Source organism: Ambystoma mexicanum, chromosome 7q (genome assembly GCF_040938575.1).
Source record: "Ambystoma mexicanum isolate Mex_15411 chromosome 7q, UKY_AmexF1_1, whole genome shotgun sequence".
NCBI classification, from domain to species: domain Eukaryota; kingdom Metazoa; phylum Chordata; class Amphibia; order Caudata; family Ambystomatidae; genus Ambystoma; species Ambystoma mexicanum.
The window spans coordinates 851,030,804-851,050,582 of record NC_090941.1 but is presented as its reverse complement, the minus strand read 5'-3'; the positions used below and the strand labels follow the sequence as shown (position 1 = coordinate 851,050,582).

Genomic DNA, 19,779 nt, shown 5'->3' with positions numbered 1-19,779 from the left:
AGAGGCCTCACGACAATCCACCAGGGAATCTCTCTTTGAAGAGTCCGGATCTGTTCCTTGTGCAGGAAATTCAATCCCTGCTGGAGAAAGGCGCCATAGAACTGGTGCCTGTAGCAGAGAGGAACAAGGGATGGTATTCCCCTTATTTTTTTGATTATGAAGAAAGATGGGGGTGGATTGAGACCCATCATGGACTTGCGCGGTTTGAACAAGCTCCTCAGGACGGACAAGTTCAAGATGGTTACTCTTTCTCAAGTCCTCCAGGCCCTTAAACTTCAGGACTGGTTGGGGTCTCTCGACCTCAAGGACTCTTATTTTCATGTGCCGATCCATCCAAAGCACAAGAAGTACCGGAGGTTCACGGTTTGTGACTCGCACTTTCAGTTTTGGATCCTGCCATTCGGATTGACCTCCGCCCCGAGGGTATTCACCAAGCTCCTGGTGGTGGCAGCGTATCTCAGGAAAGGGGGATTCAACATCTACCCCTACCTGGACAATTGGTTGATCAGGGTGCGCTCTCCCGAGCAAGTCATGGATCATCTGTCCGTCACCTGCCACTCCCTTCACAGGCTGGGCTGCTCCCTCAACTTAAAGAAGTCACAGTTGATGCTAACCGAGCGGCTCCAGTACATCGGAGCAGTGCTCGACACTTCCCTGGGGCAGTGTTTTCCTCCCTAGGTGAGGGCTCATCACATTCAGCAGATGGTGCACAAGTTTCAACACGCCCAGAGTCTCCCGGCGTTCGAGTTCTTGAGGTTGCTCGGCCTCATGGCATCCTGCATTCTTCTGGTGCCGGAGGCCAGGTTGCGGATGAGATCTCTGCAGTGGGCCCTCATGATGCAGTGGTCGCAGTCCTCCGGCAGGTTGTCGGACCCCGTTCAGGTGCCTCCCTCGGTCGCCCAGGACCTTCTGTGGTGGGCCGTTGAAGGCAATCTGATGAAGGGGGCTCCATTTTGGCTACCCTGGCCGGAGGTGACGCTCGTGACGGACGCATCCCTCACAAGATGGGGAGCTCATGCCAATGAGTTGACAGTCAGCGGTCGTTGGTCTCCGTCTGAGTCCAGACTCCGTACAATCTGTTGGAGCTGCGGGCCGTCAAGCTTGCCCTGAAGGCTTTTTTGCCGACTGCGAGGAAGGAATGTCCTGATTCTGACAGATAACACAGTGGCCATGCACTACCTCAACAAAAAGTGGGGGGCAGGGTCACTTCCTCTGTGCAGGGAGGCGATGCAGCTTTGGTTCTGGGACATGCAGCAGGAAGTTTTGATCTCAGCAGGTCATCTGGCCGAAGACGAAAACGAGACGGTGGACGCTCTGAGCAGGCAGAGCGTGATCTCTCACGAGTGGGAGCTGGCTCAGGAGATTCTCCTGGAGATCTTCGCCCTTTGGGGGACCCCTCAGGTGGATCTCTTCACCTCCAGTGTCAACCGGAAGTGCGAAAGGTTCTGCTCGCAGACATTTCCTCCAAAAGGAGCCTTAGGAGACGCGTTTGTGGTCCTTCCCACTGCTGTACGCGTTTCCTCCAGTCCCCGTCATCCTGCAAGTGCTGTGGAGGTTACGGAGGTTCGGTTCCCGGATGATCCTCATTGCTCAGGCTTGGGCTCGGAGGACGTGGTACCCAAACCTTCTCAACTTGTCCATCTGCCCTCCACGTTGTCTTCCCTACTGAGACGACCTGCTCTCACGGGAAGGGGGGTCGGGTTCTCCATCCAGAGGTCAGATCCCTCAACCTTCACGCTTGGCTTCTGAAAGGTTGAGGTATAAGGATTGGGACCTCCCTGAAGACGTGATGGAGGTGTTGCTTACGGCCGGCAACAAAGTCCCTGTACCGTTGCCTTTGGAGAAAGTTCTGCGACCGGTGCAAGGTTAAGAATGTGGATCCTTTTTCATGCGACATTCCTTTAGTTCTGTCTTTTTTTGCTTTCGTTGGCCCAAAGGGGCCTGCAAGTGGGTACTGTTAAAGGTTACCTGGCGGCGCTGTCTATATTTAAGCGCTAGTCTGCGGAGTGTTCTTATTTTAAAATTCCTTTAATTTCTCAAAGGACTTGCTAATGTGTTTATGCTGTCACCCTTCCAGGTGCATGGTTGGGATTTGAACCTTGTTCTGAAATTCCTTATGGGTGCTCCGTTTGAGCCTTTACGTTCTTGTCCTTTGAGGCTGCTAACCCTTAAGACTGTTTTTAGTTGCGGTCACTTCCGCTCGCAAAGTGAGTGAGTTGCAGGCACTTTCAGTTAAGCCACCCTTCACTGTGTTTTATAAGGACAGGGTTGTCCTTTGAGTTCGTTCTTCCAAAGTTGGTGTTGGAATTTCATTTGAGCCAGAAGGTTGTTATTCTGGCATTTTATCCTCCTCCACATCCTGGTAAGGAAGAGCAGAGACTCCATAGGTTGGATCCTAGGAGAGCTTTAAGTTTCTACACATCTCGCATGTCCCGGGTCAGAGTGGACGATCAGCTTGTTATTGGTTACGCTGGAAGGCGTTTGGGACAGGCTTTGACTAAGCAGACTTTGTCTAGATGGATGATCTTGGCAATTTCTGAATGTTGCCGCTTGGCGGGTAAGGACCCTCCGATTGGCTTACGGTCCCATTCTACTAGGGGTATGGATGCCTCTACTGCCCTGCAGAGGGGTATTCCTATTCGTACCATCTGTGATGCAGCCATTTGGGCTTCGGTCCATACTTTTGTACGTCACTACTCCCTCGATTCTATCCATGGGCAGGATCTGGCCTTTGGCAAGGCGGTCCTTTACTCTGCAATTTGATTGGGCATTCTAAATTTCGATATTCTAAATTCTTTTCCCTCCTCCATACGTTGGTACTGTTTTGGGAGTCTGTCATAGATATGGAATACGTCGGAGGACCAATCCCCTCGAAGAACAAGTTACTCTTAACTGGTAACGTTCTTTCGATGGGATGGTCCGACGACCTATTCCATATCGCTCCCTCCCTACCTGCCCCGCTACAGAATTTCTTATGCGATCGCAGCTTAAGTTTCCGCAAGGCTTTCTGTGGTCATACTGGCAGTGGTTTGGTGCCACACGTTCTGGGGAAAAAACTACAACTGAGGCTACGGGCGTCGTGCGTCCTACTTATAACATCCAGTGACATCGGCTAGATGGAGGCCCTCGAGGACATCGACTCAGATGTTGAAAATTTTCCGAAGCAGCACAGCTGTGGTGATTACTGTCATAGATATGGAATAAGTCGTCGAACCATCCCATCGAAAGAACGTTACCAGGTAAGAAAGTAACTTGTTGTTCTCTGCGAAAGTGCTTGAATCTTTGGCAACTTGCAGGCCTGGTCAGCTTGTGACCCAACATATGAATCTTTATTTTACGAACTACTTCTGAGAACTTTGGCAAATACTTTTCCGTTTAACTACCAGAACTGCTTTATCCTATACAAGACTTTAGCCCATTGACTTTGGCCTAACCTATTGCATTAAATTGACTCACCTGGTGAACTCAAAGTATTTGCACTGTCTAAGAATAACTGTAAGCTTCTTTTTATTCACCTATGCCTTTTTGCTCCTACTTCAAATATTCTGAATGCCATTTTGCTCCTCCTTCAAAGTAGTTTAAATGCCTCAAACTGATAGTGTGAAGTACTGAAGTATTTTTGTGTGATATAGATTGCCTCCTTCTAGTGAATGTTTTATAACTGACTGTGAAATAAATTAATAAGTGTTTTCCAAAGAAAGTTTGAGTTTATTTGAATACCTGTAATTGTAGGTCTGTGTAACATCATTACAGCTCACATTCCCCTCTTGCGATGAGCTTGGCTGCTCAGCAACGCTACCAAAAATGTGTAGTACAGACTTATACCAAAAGTTGGTTTGCTTACACCTGTAGTTCTAGTTGTGTGTAGTGGTCCCAAAGGGTACTCCGTACAAACTTTGCCTAACACTGGGGACCCTTGGGGTCCTCCTTTTGAGATTAATTTCTTTATGCTAGAGTGACTGCAGTTCTTAAGGATAGAGAGATACTCTGTATCTCTCCTAAAACATAGTCTGTGAGATTGGCACACCACCTTCAGTGGAGTGTCAAAGGCATACTTAGTATCCCCCTTCTCTCTTGTCATGTCCCACGCGGTCATTGTGTGCCCTGCCCCCTGATGTCTCTGTGCCACCTCTACCCACCCTTGGCACCTTGTTGCTTTGGCTTATGCCCCTAAACATCTAGTTCCCTGTGATGTCACTGTGTGCCCCAGCCCCTCCGGGCCTTGTGTACCGTTCTCCTGATCTGTGTCTTGACACATGCACTGTCTGCGTGGCGCTAGGTAGAGTGCCGTGGCTACGCCTCACATTCTGGCTGTTCGTGGCCTGTGAGTGTCTCTGCGTACTCTCCTGTCCCCCTCCCTTTCGTCGAACGCCTTGAAAAGCATTGTGTGGGCGCGGTTTTGAAGAACCATCATATTTCGTATCACTATGCTTACTCTCTACTCTACACCAGCAATTTCCCTCGTAAAACCATCCTAGCTGCACACATAAGCGTCCCACTGGCCTAACACAGCCAGAACCCAGTCTTGGTGTCCACCCGCCAGACTGCACACATTGAACCAATACCACTACACCACACCTAATGCTAGAATGCAGCTCTCATTGTCACGATGCCTGCCCCCAGATATCCGGAACAGGCACCCAAAAAGAATTCCCAAAACCCCGCCTAGGGCCTATATGGGTTCAGTCCTAGCACTGTAGGCACCAGACTCATATTGCCAACTTTAAACTATGCAGGTCATCCTGCAAAGAACTCATATACAGGCCATCATGAGGCCATGAAGGGATTACTTTCCTTTAGGAACTATTTTGCTGCTTGGGTGTGGTACTGGAACTTCTTACCTTTTTTTGATGCTATTTAAACCACGCCTGAAGAGCAGCACACGCTTCGCGTTATTCTGCATTTTAGCAGCGTAACGCTCACCGTGTCTGCAGTCCAGCATCCAGTCTACAGCCACACCCGTCTTGTGTCCGGAGCCGATCCTAGAGAAAAGGTAAGAAGAAGAGAAGGTTAGAACGAGGAGATTTCCATTTGGTCATCTTTTCCTGGAGCAGCCGCACCTGTGGATAAAGGAAAAAGACATTAAAATAAACCGCATTGCATTGCCAGCTGCAGCGCCGCGCCATACTCTCCTGTCTTTGGAGCATCTCCACGACCCGGCGCAGCACCCATTGAATCACCACCCGAAACATCAGCATCTGAAAAGACAAGAACAAACAAAAGGTGAGCGGGGTTCCGCCAAAGACATTCTTTTACTTACCGCAAGATACTTACTCGGAATTTTACTGCTCGAGGCAGCGCTGGTCACCATCCTACGTTGGACATTTTCGGCAAGGCGCCGCACCTGCAAAGAAGATAAAGAACTATTGGTTAATGACATTTGGAACAATATTACTTGCTAGACAGTGCTTATTACAAACTGACTCTTACCTAAGCGCTACCTTCATCCATTGAGGCAAACTCACTCCTTGGATCACGCTGCAAGGGAAAAGGTATGAAAGGAGCAAGAGTGAATTAACAGACATTTGAACTCTAAAAGAACTATACATTCGGTTTACACACTACTTACCTCTGAGTCATTGTTGTCTGGAACTCTGACAAATACCTTCGGATCAGTGAAGTAACTGAACTTCTACGCGCCCCTGCACTCCACGCAGGATGGAGAGTTCATCCTTCCAAACAATAAGGTGAGACCTTACGAAGGGGAATACTGGACTTTTTCAGGGAAAATAGTGTTAGTGTAACCTCTCTACCATGGGTGGCTAATCCCCTTTACTGCTTTTAGGAAAATATTCTTGCGGGCCAGGCAGACGAAACTGAGTGGGCAAGTGCATTCGATCTTCACATCGCTACGAGTCACACTGGTGGAGACGGCAGCAGTCCAGCTTTGTTCGACGCCCCTGTGGAATCCAGGTGAGAGTAACACACATCGAGCAACTACATCAGCTGCACACTTAAGTGGTGCACCCAAGCACCCTTCGACACCCTACTCCTTCTACTGACCCGGACTACGGTCCCCGAGGGCCCTCAACCTACCAGCACTTTGAGGTCATACCAGTGATATACAGAACGCTATATAATTGCCAAATAAAATAACCTAATTTAGACAATCTCCTACTTATGGCTCTGACAGTGGATGGGTTATACCAACTATTGAGTAATTTTCATAAGGCAGGCTATGTCCATAGCCACGGTAGTGCACAATAGAGGCACCCACAAGGCTGTACTACACAAGTTGTTAGTGTGCCTGAGCAGCCAGGCCTAACTCAAGAGGGGTAAATGTGAGCTGTAGCAATGAAATTCGCAAATACAAGCCGCCAAGTAATGCTTCTACTCAAGCTTTTAGTTATAAATAGTTATTTAACATCAATTTTTAAATAAGCGTTATTTAAAAAGGGCAAGATATGTAACAATCAAATAACTTTTCCAGAATCAGCATACGGTTAGTAGATACTCTTTAGAGATGTTTTTTACACACTTCCTACATCCGGAGGTGACTTCATTCACAAGGGCAGTAATGGCCTTTATTTATCACTAGTACACTTTGCAGGTTGTGAAGTTGCAGAAAGGAAAGGTCATAGGAAGGGAAAGGTAAACGGGTTCTCAGGGCAGGTGCGTATACTTAAATCTTCCAATGAAGTCTAGGCAAAACCTTTCCCAGCAATAACAGTCTAAAAGCAAGTTTTCCCCTCTGAGGGACAGAAAATATCAGCCCATGGACTAGAAGAGTCTGCCGGGAGCCAGGGCAGCCAAAGTCAATTGGAGCACAGTCTATGGAGCGGAGGCACTTCGTAGTTAGTAAATGTCTTGCACAAAAGAGTTTTGTAGAAATTGCTTGTAGGGTCACAAGCTGTTACACTTGTGGAAAGCAGAGCTGAAATCATCAACTCTAACAAAAGTAGCCACTGCCAGTCTTAACTGAGAAGAGCAAAGCTAAAGAAACTGAGGTAACTACCCCAAGTCTGAACATTACCTCTGGTTTGAAGAAGAGTGATGCAGCTGGATTCTGCCCTTTTGCAGCAATGCAGATCCTGGGTTCCTGAGCCTCAGTCGTGGGAACAAGAGGGTGGACATCTGGAGGACTCCTGTGGCAGCAATTCGGAGGTCGTCAGCAGCTACAGGATCTTTTCCGATAAGCGGCACTTTGCGGTTCCAGAACACAATAAATGGCACCACTGTGGATACCAGTTGGGCTTTCTTCACTCCTTGAGTCCTGCACTCTGGGGAGGGGACTCGAGCTCTGGTCGTCCTGCTTCTGGAGGGTCCATAGGAGACTCCTGGAGCTTCTGGCCGGATTGTAGATGTTGCACTCGACTACAGATTTCTTGACCCATGGCACTCTGTTCCTGCAGCAGTAAAGAAGTACAGCCAGTCGGAAGTGGATGGTCCACTGGAGTTAGTTTTCGTGTTACTTGGTCCCGCTAACCCAAGGAAAGAAATTATCCCTTTGCAAGCTTCTCTTGTCGATCAGAAAAAAAGGACTGCAGCAATTCAAAGGTCCAGGGGGATGCAGCCAGCTCCGTTCATGGTTTCTTCGTCGGGCGGTCTGCCCAGTGGTCGACTCTCCTCTAGTCACAAAACCTCGCCTTTTGAGCAGGTTTCTCCCGCTCGTGCACAGCCTAGGCTGTCATTTCACACAGGGGAGTGGCTGTCCTGAAAGGACAGCCAGCCCATTCGTACTGGTTGCATTCAGGCATTCCTAGAAACAGGACAGATGAGTTTCTGGAACCTTGCTCACTTCCTGCCCTTCCAGATACACTGACGCCAGAGGTGGGTTTCAGGACGGAAGCCCGCCAAAGGCAAAACAAAAAAAGGGCTCAAACCTGGCTTGGGACGCAGAGTAAAACCCAAGAAAGACCTCTGTTAGGGAGAATTCTCTTAAATGTGCTACTTCCCTTCACCTTAGAGACCCCCAGCAACTTTGCTGGATTTTGAGGACTTGATCTTTTTACCTGGAGAGTGTGAGCCTTTTTTCCCACTCTCTCATGTATTTTGGATGGGTTTACGCTTGTGTTTTCTTTTGGAGTTTTAGACAACTCCATAGGCATCATCTTTTCATTTTTGTCACACAGCACCCTCAGTGCACTTTTAGGCTGTCCCAAGGTTTAGATACCTTCTCTGGGATAAACTACTGTTTCCCAGAGAAAGTAAAGTGAAATTGACTTTACTAGCCTTTTCAATTTCCTAGAACCAGCACACCCGATGGAGTGTTGGAGGGGTTACCTAGTATCCCTTTTGTCTAGAAACTCATGTAGCAGTCAAATGCTACCCTTTCCTCTGGAAATGGCTAGTGGCAGTGGTTTTACAACAAACTATCATGGTTTTTCCCAACCGCGAGCACCGGTAGCGTTAAATCGCGGGAGCCATGTTTTTCAAGATGGTGCCTGAGCCCCTTTTGTTTAAACAGCCCCTGATCTTTTTTCGCCATTTCTTTTTGGAAAGGTCCTTGTAGAGTTTCTCTGCACGCCAAACCAGGTTTGGTCCCTTTGTACCTACGCCTTTTGGCGGGCTTCAGGACTGAAGACCACCTCTGGTGCCCAAGTTCTGTGGTGGGCAGGAAGTGAGGGAGGTGCCCAAAACTCCCTGTGCTTAGTCTCCTAGGAGACCCGAATGCACTCTGGCATGAATGGCTGGCTGGCTGACTGTCCGGAAAGGACAGCCACCCGGCTGGGTGAGTGGCAGCTAGGCTGGAATGAATGGGAGAAAACTGTTTTAAAGGCGAGTCTCTTGGCTTGGAAAGCAGAGTCTACCACTGGAACGAAAGAACTGAAGACTAGCTTGAAGAGGACGACTACTGCAACTCCTGGACCGTTGGTTTGCCCAGTGAAGTCTGAATCGCCAAGTTCATCTCGACAGAGAAGGACGACTTCTCCCTTTTGGTGGGACCAATCAACTCGACACTAAGCCACCTGGATATCATTCTCGGAGCTGGTTGTATTTTCCTCAGAGTGCTGCAGGAAACCGACTAACCAGGGAGAGGGACACCAGTTTGTGTGCTTATACAGCTACTGGAATTGAACATTTGCCAGCTGTTTGACCAATCCCAGTGCAGTACAGTAGTCCCCCCCCCCCCCCCCCCCCCCTCCTCTTGTCCCCACGGCTGAGCCTCGGGCGCAGCGAGATCTGCAGGAACTGCCAGGAACAGACCTCTTCAGCTGCATCCTTTTCTTCATTGTAAGGTACTGTGAAAACCTAACCGAGAGAACTTACTTCTTGCTGCGACAGTGCTTGACACTTTGGCAACTTGCAAGCTTAGTCAGCTTGTGACCCAACATATGAATGTTTCTTTTACGAACGACTTCTAAATACTTTGGCAAAGACTTTTTTCCGTTGAACTACCAGAACTGCTTTATCCTATACAAGACTTTAGCCCATTGGCGTTGGCCTAACCTATTGCATTGAATTGACTCCTCTGGTGAACTCAAAGTATTCGCACTCTCTAAAGAGTAACTGTAAAGCTTCTTGTTATTAACCTATGCCTTTTTGCTCCTACTTCAAAGTACTCTGAATAGTTTAAATGCCTCAGAAACATACAGTGTAAAGTACTGAAGTATATTTGTGAGATAGATTGCCTCCTTCTAGTGAATGTTTTATAACTGACTGTGAAATAAAGTAATACCTTTTTACCAAGAAACCTTGAGTGTAAACGTTTATTTGAATACGTGATTGTAGACCTCTGTGTAACATCATTACAGCTCACATTGCCCTCTTGAGATAAGCCTGGCTGCTCAGCAAGACTACCAAAACTGTGTAGTACAGACTTCTACCAAAGGTTGGTTTGCTTACACCGTGTGTGTGTGTGTGTGTGTGTGTGTGTGTGTGTCCCCGTGTTCCCACCCCCCCCCCCCCAAAGGGTACTGCCTGCAAACTTTGCCTAACAACCTCACACCCAGAACATTTGCGAAAAAAAGACGACCAGGCCCATTTTGACAAAATGGGCACCCATGGTTGCTATACTGAAGCTGAGGGTTCAGCCTGTGGTAGAATAAGAACATTAAACCACTGCCACCAGCCATTTAAAGTAGTGAGGGTAACATACTTTCCTTTACATTAGTAGGTAGGATAAGGGGGGGGCTAATAAGTAGCCCCTCAACACTACACATAAAATGGTGTGTGCTTGACCTACAAAGAAAAAAGCAGTTCTCACAAGAAAACGTATATTTAAATCTTATGAGAAATCCAAATGATTTCTTTGTGACGGTGCACTGAAGGTGCTATCACCATTTAAAAAAAGTAGATGCCTATGCAGTTTGTCAAGTGTTTATATGGTGAATGTGCAATATCCGATAATACAATAACATTGTCATTTCCCTTTCTAACGTTGCTACAAAAGTAGCCACGAACACGTGCTTGTTGAAGTGTATTAAGTATAACTGAGTGTTCTAAAGTAAAGGGCTGAAGTATTTAAAGTGATTCTGGTGTAAATATATACCTTTTTATTTAAATATATGTGCAAGTGCTTCTTTGTTATGCCTGTCCAGCTAAGCTTCAGTGCATTTACCTGCAGTTCACATCTTCCTCTTAAGATGAGCCTAACTGCTATGCCATTCGTCCAAGGTCCTGAGCTAGTATGGACTGATACTAAGAGTTAGGATCTATAAACCACTGGGATAGCTTGCCAATGTTTTACTGCCAGTAGGACTTTAGGAAAACTCTCCTAACATCACACTCTAGAGTTTGGATGGGATTGCCCAAGGTCTCCCTCTGAAGACGAAACTTGCACAGAGGGATTTCCCAACTAAGGACCAAGGAAGTACAAGAAAATGATAAATAGCGAACAAAGAAGACTGGGGCCATTTTGGAAACCTGGTCATCCACGGGTGCCTTACAGCAGCTGTGGAAACCGCCTGCGAGTAAGTTGCACTGAATTGGTAAAAAAAGTTCACTGCCACTAGCATTTAGTTTAACTGTTCGTTGTAACAGAAATGTAATTGGTGTAGTGAGAAAGGGGATACACTGCATCGCCCCAGCGCTCCACATAAGGTGGGGTGTGCTGGTCTCACAAAATAAAATGTAGAGGGGAATACAAATATCCTTTCTACCTTTTGGGAACAGTTGATCACACAAGTTAAGCCGAAGAAAAATAAAAAAGGGAGCCCCACAGGGCAACCCAGAAACACTGCACAGAAAGTGCTGTGTGCTGCAACAATAAAATGTGGTTGCCAAAAAGTTATCAAAAATACACTATGGAGAGTTAGAAAAAACCCATACTTAAATAGTAAAAGAAAGGGTGAGTGGGATTAAAGGTTCCCACTAATTGGGGAACAAAGAAAAATAATCCATAAGTCCAGCAAAATGTTCTGGAGTCCCACAAGTGATGGAGAGTTAGCACTAAAATGAAAAACTTGCCTAACACCAAAGAACATGCAAAGGTCTGGCACTGTCTTTTTAGGGCATTAGCCGCGTTTAGTGGCCATACATGGTAAACACCAATGTGTACACTTAAAATAATTCAAACATTGTACAAATATTTCTGCTGCCACTGGCTTGTTTTTAGGCACATATACAAAGTAACCACAAATCCCAAGTGTAAAAGGCTAGGGTGATGCAATGCAGTGCAGTGGGGATACGTTTGTAAGATGCTGTGTGCCCAGTCAACAAGTTTACTAAAAGGTAAAAAGACAAAATGGAAACAGTTTCCCAGTATTGATAGTCTGAAGGACAGATCAGTCTCTCCAGAACAAAATGGGAAAAAGGCCGCGGTAGTGAAGCTGAACGCTTTACTTCCCTGTAAAATATCAGGACCGCTCAAAAGCTTAATGTTTGGGGATACATAGAATATAGACTGAAAGGTGGCAAACAAGATCTTTCCAAACACAAAATCTTTCATTTTTGCTAGTTTCTCTCCATATACATCGAATACAGAAAAAACATGGTGTCAATCTGGGCCTACTTTAATGCAAGGTTACGCATGCGTTCCCTGGAAAAAGGCAGTTGTAAAAAGGCATTTCAATGATCCCAACCCACATCCTCGTAACACCCATAGCCCTTCAATAGCCATTTGGCACGGCCATGTTTGGACAGTTCTATGTCATTTCATTGACTGTTGTAATTTCGATGGGTTTCTTTACGCGTACAAGCCCCCACACACCGTATTGTTTCTTTACTATTCCCGACAAGCCCCCCCACCCCTTATATACACTTTCCCAACCCCTGATTTATTTTATTTTTTCGGTAAAAAATACTTGTAAAATAACCCATCGAAATTACAACTGTCGATGAAAGAACGTCCTACCATTTGGGACACTAGCCACAGTTAGTAGCCAAACGTGGTAAGGCTAAAACAAAATGCACCAAAAAGTAACTGCTGCCACTGGTTGTCTCTTAGGCACACCTAGAGTAACACAAAATCCTCCGAGTGTTAGTCTAGGACAAAACAAAGTGTACCCCATTGTACAATGATCGCAAGTTACCAAAGTGATAACAAGTTACCAAAAATGCCAGCAAAGTTGTCTCCCAGTACTGACAGCCTGAAGCTCATGTCCGTTTCCCCCTGACAAATGAGCAACAGCTAGTGTAGTGAAGCGTAAGGCTTCAGTGCACTGCAAAAAGAGCAGGTCAGAATCAAAAGCAAAAGATTTGGGTGTATATAGAAATGGAAGGAAAGGTACTGTAAAGAGTAATGTTTCCTAACCGATGTTCCATTAGTGTGGATGAAAGAGAACTATGGATTTGGAGGACTTTGGACAGTTACTACGGTGAGTAACCCTTCCCCTTTTTAAATAGCTTTTAGTCCTACAAGGTGTGCTCCAATAAGCGTTATTGTCCCTTCCCTATATCGTATGCACTGTTTCTTAACCTCTGGCTGATACTTGGTATAGCATATGGGTAGAAGATAACTGATCAATGTATGTCTTTTATAGCTGGAATCTTTGGAACAGCAAAAGCAGCAGCAGCTTGCCTTGCTTGAAGAACTGGAACAGCAAAGGATAAACTTACAGGAGAACTATCAGAGAACTCAGTTACGGATGCAAGAAAGCAGCAGAACTGAGACTGTGTTGAATGCACAGCAACAGCCACTTGTGATAACAGAGGTGCCTGCTTTAAGTAGCAGTATAATGCAACAGAGGGTAAGATAATCAGAAATATTGACTTTATTGCAACACATGTATATGCATTTGTTTTGCCATGTATTACGTTTTCTTTACTTGTATGTTTTTTTTTTTGTTTAACTTATTATTGTTTTCAACAATCAATAAAAAACAAGACAGTGGTTCAGTGAATCAACCCACCCCCACGTTCGGACACACGCTTGTTCACATTTGCTACATGCACATTGAATGTATCCATCAAATTACTGTGCTCCAACATGTTAGAACAGCGGTGTTTGCCCTACAACCTCCACCCACCCATCTGCATGTAATAATTAATCCACATTCAGACTGCTCTCAATCATTATTGCACTTATAAAACTGCAGAATCGCCGTCAGGCCTATTTGCTTTGTCTCAACCGTTGAATGTATTTTACGCACATACTCTGCCTGTGCAGACTATTATTGTATACGAATTTCAAGGGCTCTGAGCAACTGTTTTTCCCACTTGTTCCCACCTCCTTGAGCGCTTTGAAACACTGTCCTGTGTATAGACACTATATAAATAAAGAATAACATACAATCCAATTATTGACAATCACTCAGGGTGTTCCCTCTCCAGAGTCCAACAGTCTCTCGGGCTTGCAGAATAAGGTATTGTTTATAAGGTTCCCGGATATCTTTGGGTCTAGCACAAAGTGCTGCCATAGTCCATTTCCATTTCACTGCAATAAAGAATATCCTCTTTCCACCGTTCTATGGTAGGTTGTCGTGGTCTACCCCACACCATTGCAACTCTTGTGCTGGGTAACATTTTAATATCCATGATAAATCTTCCTGACCTTTGTCAACCCCAGAACCTTTTGCTGGACTGGTAGATTACGTTTTCCCTATACCTCAGTGAGTGGGAATGTTTTTCCACACTTAGGGTCTTTTATTCTTTTTATGGATGTGATTTTCTAAGACTCTCCATAGTGTCTTTTAAAAGTTATCCTCTTTGACAACTTTTTGGCAATAAGTGCCTATTGTTGCTGAGTTGCCCCAGGGGCTCCCCTTTTAACTTTCTCTGGCTAACCTTGTGAGAACTACTGTTCCCAAGGGTAGAAAGGATCTTAGGATCTTTTTTACATTTTAATAGGATAAACTAGCACCCCCCTATGTTATGCGGAGTGCTGGGGAGATGCTGAATATCCCCTTTCTCATTTTAAATGTAACATTTATGTTACAAGGACAAACTTACCTTTAATGGCTGGTAACAGTGAAGCTTTTTATTAATTCGGTGCATCTTTTACCGCGGCCTGTACTCCTACGTCCCGTCCCATTTCCTCCATATTGTATGACCGTACCTCGCTAGGGACGGGAAACGTAACCTTTTTCACCAGAAAACAAATTGTCTTCCCCTTTATGTTTAGATGCGCCCCGGGGCGCGGCCCTGGGAGCATGCTGTTAGGGAGAATTCTCTGAAATATGCTAATTCCCTCCACCTTAGCGACTCCCAGCACCTTTGCTGGATTTCGAGGACTTGATGATTTTTAAGCCTGGAGAGAGCGAGACCCTTTTTCCCACTCTCTCGTATTTTAATGATTTTTGAACACCATTTCTTTTGGTTGTGGAGTCTCACAAACTCCATAGGCATCATCTTTTACATTGTCACACATCACCTTCAGTGCAGTGACACAGGAAAGACTTTCAGATTTCCCTAAGGTTTAAATACCTTCTCTGGCAAAAACTACTGTTTCCCAGAGCAGTAAAGTGAAATTGACTTTACTCACTTTTGTAACTTCCTAGACCCAGCACACACTATCTTACAATAGGGTGCTGGAGGGGTTACTTAGTATCCCCTTTGTCTAGCTTCTCATGTAACATTTTTGTTACCCTTTCCTCAATGAATGACTGGTAGCAGTGGTTTTCTTAACTACCGTGGCGTGCATTTACTGCGGGCTGCATTCGCAGCTGCAGTAAAGCACCCAAGGGTGCCATTTTTGTCAAAATGGCCCCAGTCTTCTTTTTTCGCCATTTCTTTGTCGAAAGGTTCTTCTTGAGATTGAATCTGCGCGCCAAACTAGGTTTGGTCCCTTGGTTCGCACTCTGTGATTGGCCGGCTGACTGTCCGGCAAGGACAGCCACCCTGCTGGGTGACTGACAGCTGGGCTGGAATAAATGGGAGACAAATGAATAAAAGGCAAAGCTTCCAGCTTGGAAGGCAGTCATCCATTGGACGAAGGAACCGAAGAAGATCTTGAAGCGGACGCTTGCTGCAACTCCTGGACCATTGGTTTGCCCGGTGAAGCCCTGCTACTGTGCTGAAACTCCATATTCGTATTGACAGAGAAGCCCCTGCAAGGACGACTTCTCCCCTTGAGTTAGTGGGGCCAATCAACTCCAAAGTAAGCCACGTGGACATTCTCTCGAGCTGGTTGTTTCCATAGAGTTGCTGCTGGAAACCGAATCGCAAGGGAGAGGTACACCAGATAGTGTACATTGCAGGAAGCAGGACTAACCGAGCCTGAGCCCCCTCAATAGAGTGCGGGACCCCAGAAGCAAGGAAAGTCCATCTCGACAGCCAGAAATCGCTGTGTTGCTATTTGCGGTAGTTGCGAGGAGCTGAAACACTGAAGTTCCACTTGTTGGAAAGATTTCCAGTCGCGAGCGGTGACCGCCCCATTGCAGTGCAGGAGTCCCCAGAAGCCCTCCCTCTTGTCCCCACAATTGAGGCCCAGGAATAGTGAGATCTGCAGAGCTGCACAGGAACAATGTTCATCTGCTGCACTTCAATACAAAGGTACCGTAAAGTCTGAAAGGACTTGCCTCTCATAGAGTTGCTTGCATCTTCTACTACTCTCGTCTAAACGGCATGTGGCCCTACATTGATTCATTTTTTTCTTCAAAGACTTCTAAAACATTGTACAAAGACGTTCCTACTTGCCTGCCAGAAGTGCTTCAGCCCATATAAGACTTTTGCCCATTGACTTTCGCTTAGCCTGTTACACTGATTGACTCTGTTTAGGGGATCCAAAATAATTTGCCTGCTTAAGAATATTGGTGGTCTCTTGTTTGTTCTAATAACCCTTTCCTTTAGCCAATTTCTAAGAGTATTCTAAATGCAACAGTAAGAGATTAATGTCCCCAGCACCCTAGCTATTGAAGTCACCCGAGGGTGTAGGTTGTGACTGTGAGCCATCCCAAAAGGGTCTTTACTGATTTAGAAACTAAAAGTGTAGTTTTGGAGTGTATTTGTGTGTTGCTTTTATATTGCTCCGTTCTGAAGAAGGCTTATTCTAACTATCAATGTTTCTTGAATAAACAATTATTAGTTTAAGAGTTTATTTGAATACTTGCCACTGTGAATCTCTGTTTAACTCCCCTACAGCTCACATTGACCCCTCTTGATTTGAGCCTGGCTGCTCAGCCACTCTACCAACCTGTGTAGTACAGACTTATAACGAAGGTTGGGTTCCTATTGCCAGGAGCTCAAGGTTATTGTAGTGCACCCTAAGAGTACTGCATACATTCTTGCCTAACACATGCGCTCCGCTGACTCTACCTACCGGTGGCACTCCTCATTCCTCTTTTCTGCCTCGACTGGAACAGACCGCTTTCACCAGCGCTCCTGGTTTAGGCCTCTGGTCATGTAATGTGACGCATTCTTTCCCCGGTATATTTTCTTTTCCCTTATTACTACATAGCAATTATCAGAGATAATACCCTGTCCTTTGGTGCCACGCTCCTCCCCGGCGCATTTGTGGGCGATGGCGGGTTTCAGCAGGTGTCCTTCCCCACGCGCTCTGCCTCCAGTGCCTTGGCCGACCACGGCTGGGACGGCTGTTCTCTGTGCGACGCATTGACCCCACGCTCACAGAAGATTCGGTTAGCCAGGTGGAAGGAGCTGTTTGAAAGATCACCACGGAAGACATAAAGACCTACGTGAGGAGGAAGACCAGGCCCATGGTAGGTGCCCTGTTCTCTTCTGCACCCCGCAAGGGTGACTCATACCCTGAGAAGCGCCCAAGTGGCCTTCCAAGTTTCAAGACCAGCATGTAAAAAGATGATTCCTATGGGGTTTGTCAGACCCCAAAACCAAAATAAACAGAGTTCAAATCAAAGACCAATACATGAGAGAGTGGGGGGGGGAAAGGTCCCACTCACTCAGGAGTAAATATTAGAAAGTCCTGAAGTCCAGCAAAAGAGCTAGCGGTCTCTAAGGTAGAAGGGAAGTAGCACATTTCTGAGATTTCTCCCTAAGACATACATGCACATGTCATGGCCACAGGCCACAGAACACACAACCACACCATCTAGTGATGGGGGCAATTGGTCACTTGACTCACTTATGTCCCTTTGGGACCTATAAACACAGGGGCCCTGGCTGGACTCAGTCCGGCGCCTTTGGCACCAGGCTCATATAGAGATGTGAGCAAGAACACTTTATTTCGGTGCAGGAGTGCTTTTATTTTGCAAGAACTTTCCTGGAGCTGAAAGCCTTTATTACAGAGAACGTCCTCATGTGCTGACTCATCGGGTGTGGCAGGCAGGCTGAACCTGCTGGGCATGACTTCAGAAGCTCAGCTATATAAGCTACTCCATCCTTCAGGCTGGTGCTTCGCGTTACTGTGCACTCTTGTGCGATGTGACGCTCACCGCTGCTTGGACCAGTTTACTTGCCTTTGGAAACCAGGCATTCTCCTGCATACTCGCCTCAGGAAACCAGTGCTTCATCGCTTCATCTGCAGACTCCTCTCCTGACATCCAGTGATCCTGATCCCAATGCCGCACTCCACATCCACGAACTCGGACCCTGTGCAGAAGAAGAAAGACCAGGTTAGAACATCCATTCTAGGGCCGCGCCGCATTTGAACCCTGTGCCCCCCTGTAGTTCACAATTTACCAGCTACTGTATCACTGCAGCTTCACTCCTCAATCCCTCCGGCTTTCTCCTCGAGCTGCGCAGCTTCTGCCGGGCCGGCAACATCACCTGCAAGGGAAGAAGGCAAAAGAGCAAACATCAAAACTGGAACGGACAGCAATACAAGACAACAAACTTTACAATACAACAAAAACAGACTAGGAAAGACAAAGGCAAACCGGAACACTATAGTGGCTTAGTCGCAGCAGGACTGGACTACCACGTGCAAGGGACCAGTGAAGGAACTCAGTCCAGATCATACAAGCCCTCCCTGCCAGAAGCAGCAGGACCGAGTGCTCGCCAAAACTAATCAACAGGTGAGCTTTCCAGGGACAGTGCATCCCACGGGTACCACGGTTTGGGAGAAGTGGTCTGGACGGGGATCAGGCGCACAAGCTGGCATACTCGCGCCCCCTCTTCTCCACGCAGGAGCAGTCCCGAGCAGCATGACCTATTACCACCAGTCGCCACATAAGGGCAGAGGGCGAAGTCGGACCCAAGCAACCTCACCCCTTGGAGGGCTTCAACCGTGCCCCAACGTCTTTGCAAAGACCAGGTGAGCGTAACAGCAAAGTATGGGACAGAAAGCTGGGTGAAATGGTATAGGAAGGTGTGGGTGGAGAGTTATCATACCGCATTCTCCCGAGATGTTCTCCTTTGTCCTCATAGGGGGAAGTCTCTTCCTGTGAGACCCTCCTGCTGAGTACCGCCCACAGAGGGATTATCGGGTAGCCGCCTCACCACTCTGGCCTCATCGGACAGGGTGGCCCTTTGGCACCGAATGAAGATTCTCCCTATTTGCTTTAAATTTATAGACAGCCCCCCCCCCCCCCACCCCCATTTCTTTTGCTGGACTCAGCACTTTGTAATGTTTACTCCTGAGTGAGTGGGACCTTTTTTTTTTCCAGTCACTCATGTGATTTTCTGACTATGATTTTTCTACGTTCCTTACTGACAACATAGGCATCTGCTTATGCATTGTGACGCGCATCACCTTTTGTGCAGTGCACTGATGTTTACATTTTCTTGGGTGAACTACTGTTCTCAAGAATAGTAAGATGACCCATGTCTGTCTTAATTTACTTTATCGGTCCAGCACACACCACCCTGTGGTGGACTGCTGCTTGCGGGGGGGGGGGGGGGGGGGGATACATAGTAATTCCTTTAACCCATCTCTGGTGTAACATTTTGTTACACTAACTCACTTGAATGGCTGGTGGCAGTGGTTTCTTTCTTTACTACCTAGTGACAAGTATCTGCAGGTTGATACCTCCTGTGCTGCACACCGCGGTGACCATTTTCTCAAAGTGGCCCCTGTCGTCTTTTTTCGCCTTTTCTTGTTCATTTCTTCTGGGCTTTCTCTGTTGTTTGCATCAGGTTTGAGTCCTTTGTGTAGTTTGCCTTTGGCCCACCCAGCTCCAGTGTGTCTGGAAAGGCAGGAAGTTAGGGAGGGTCCCGTAACTTCCCTGCCCTGTCTCTAGGTGTGCCTGATTGAAACCTGTTCCTATTGGCTGGACGGCTGTCCTGTAGGACAGCCACCCTGCTGCGTGATTGACAGCCTAGGGCTGTGAATGAATGGGAACTGTTTATAAAAATATTTTTGGCACTAGGAGAGTTGACCAGTGGAGGGGACAACATCTGAAGCAGAAGAGAAGACTCCAGCAGCACCCTCCTGGACCGCGACATGTCCAGTGCAGCCCTACAGCTGTGCTGACCCAGTTTTCGAATCGACGGGGGAAGACCCGTAAAGGATGTTCAACTAGCCCTGTGACAAACTCTATTTTTTTGCGCAACCCCCAACTTGCTGCGACATTCTAAGGCTGCATTACCCCAATACCCGGGGCA

The 19,779-nt window shown here is 46.8% G+C and overlaps 1 protein-coding gene across 4 annotated transcripts in view; it reads left to right on the top strand.

The window, feature by feature from the left end:
- The window catches only part of CEP295 (centrosomal protein 295), a 721,329-nt gene that overhangs the window by 208,702 nt on the left and 492,848 nt on the right, over positions 1 to 19,779 (top strand). For all 4 annotated transcript variants that reach the window (XM_069639287.1, XM_069639289.1, XM_069639288.1 and 1 more), the window contains exon 15: positions 12,864 to 13,070. In XM_069639287.1, coding sequence (XP_069495388.1) covers positions 12,864 to 13,070 — 207 coding nt within the window. The remainder of the gene's footprint in view (positions 1 to 12,863; positions 13,071 to 19,779) is intronic.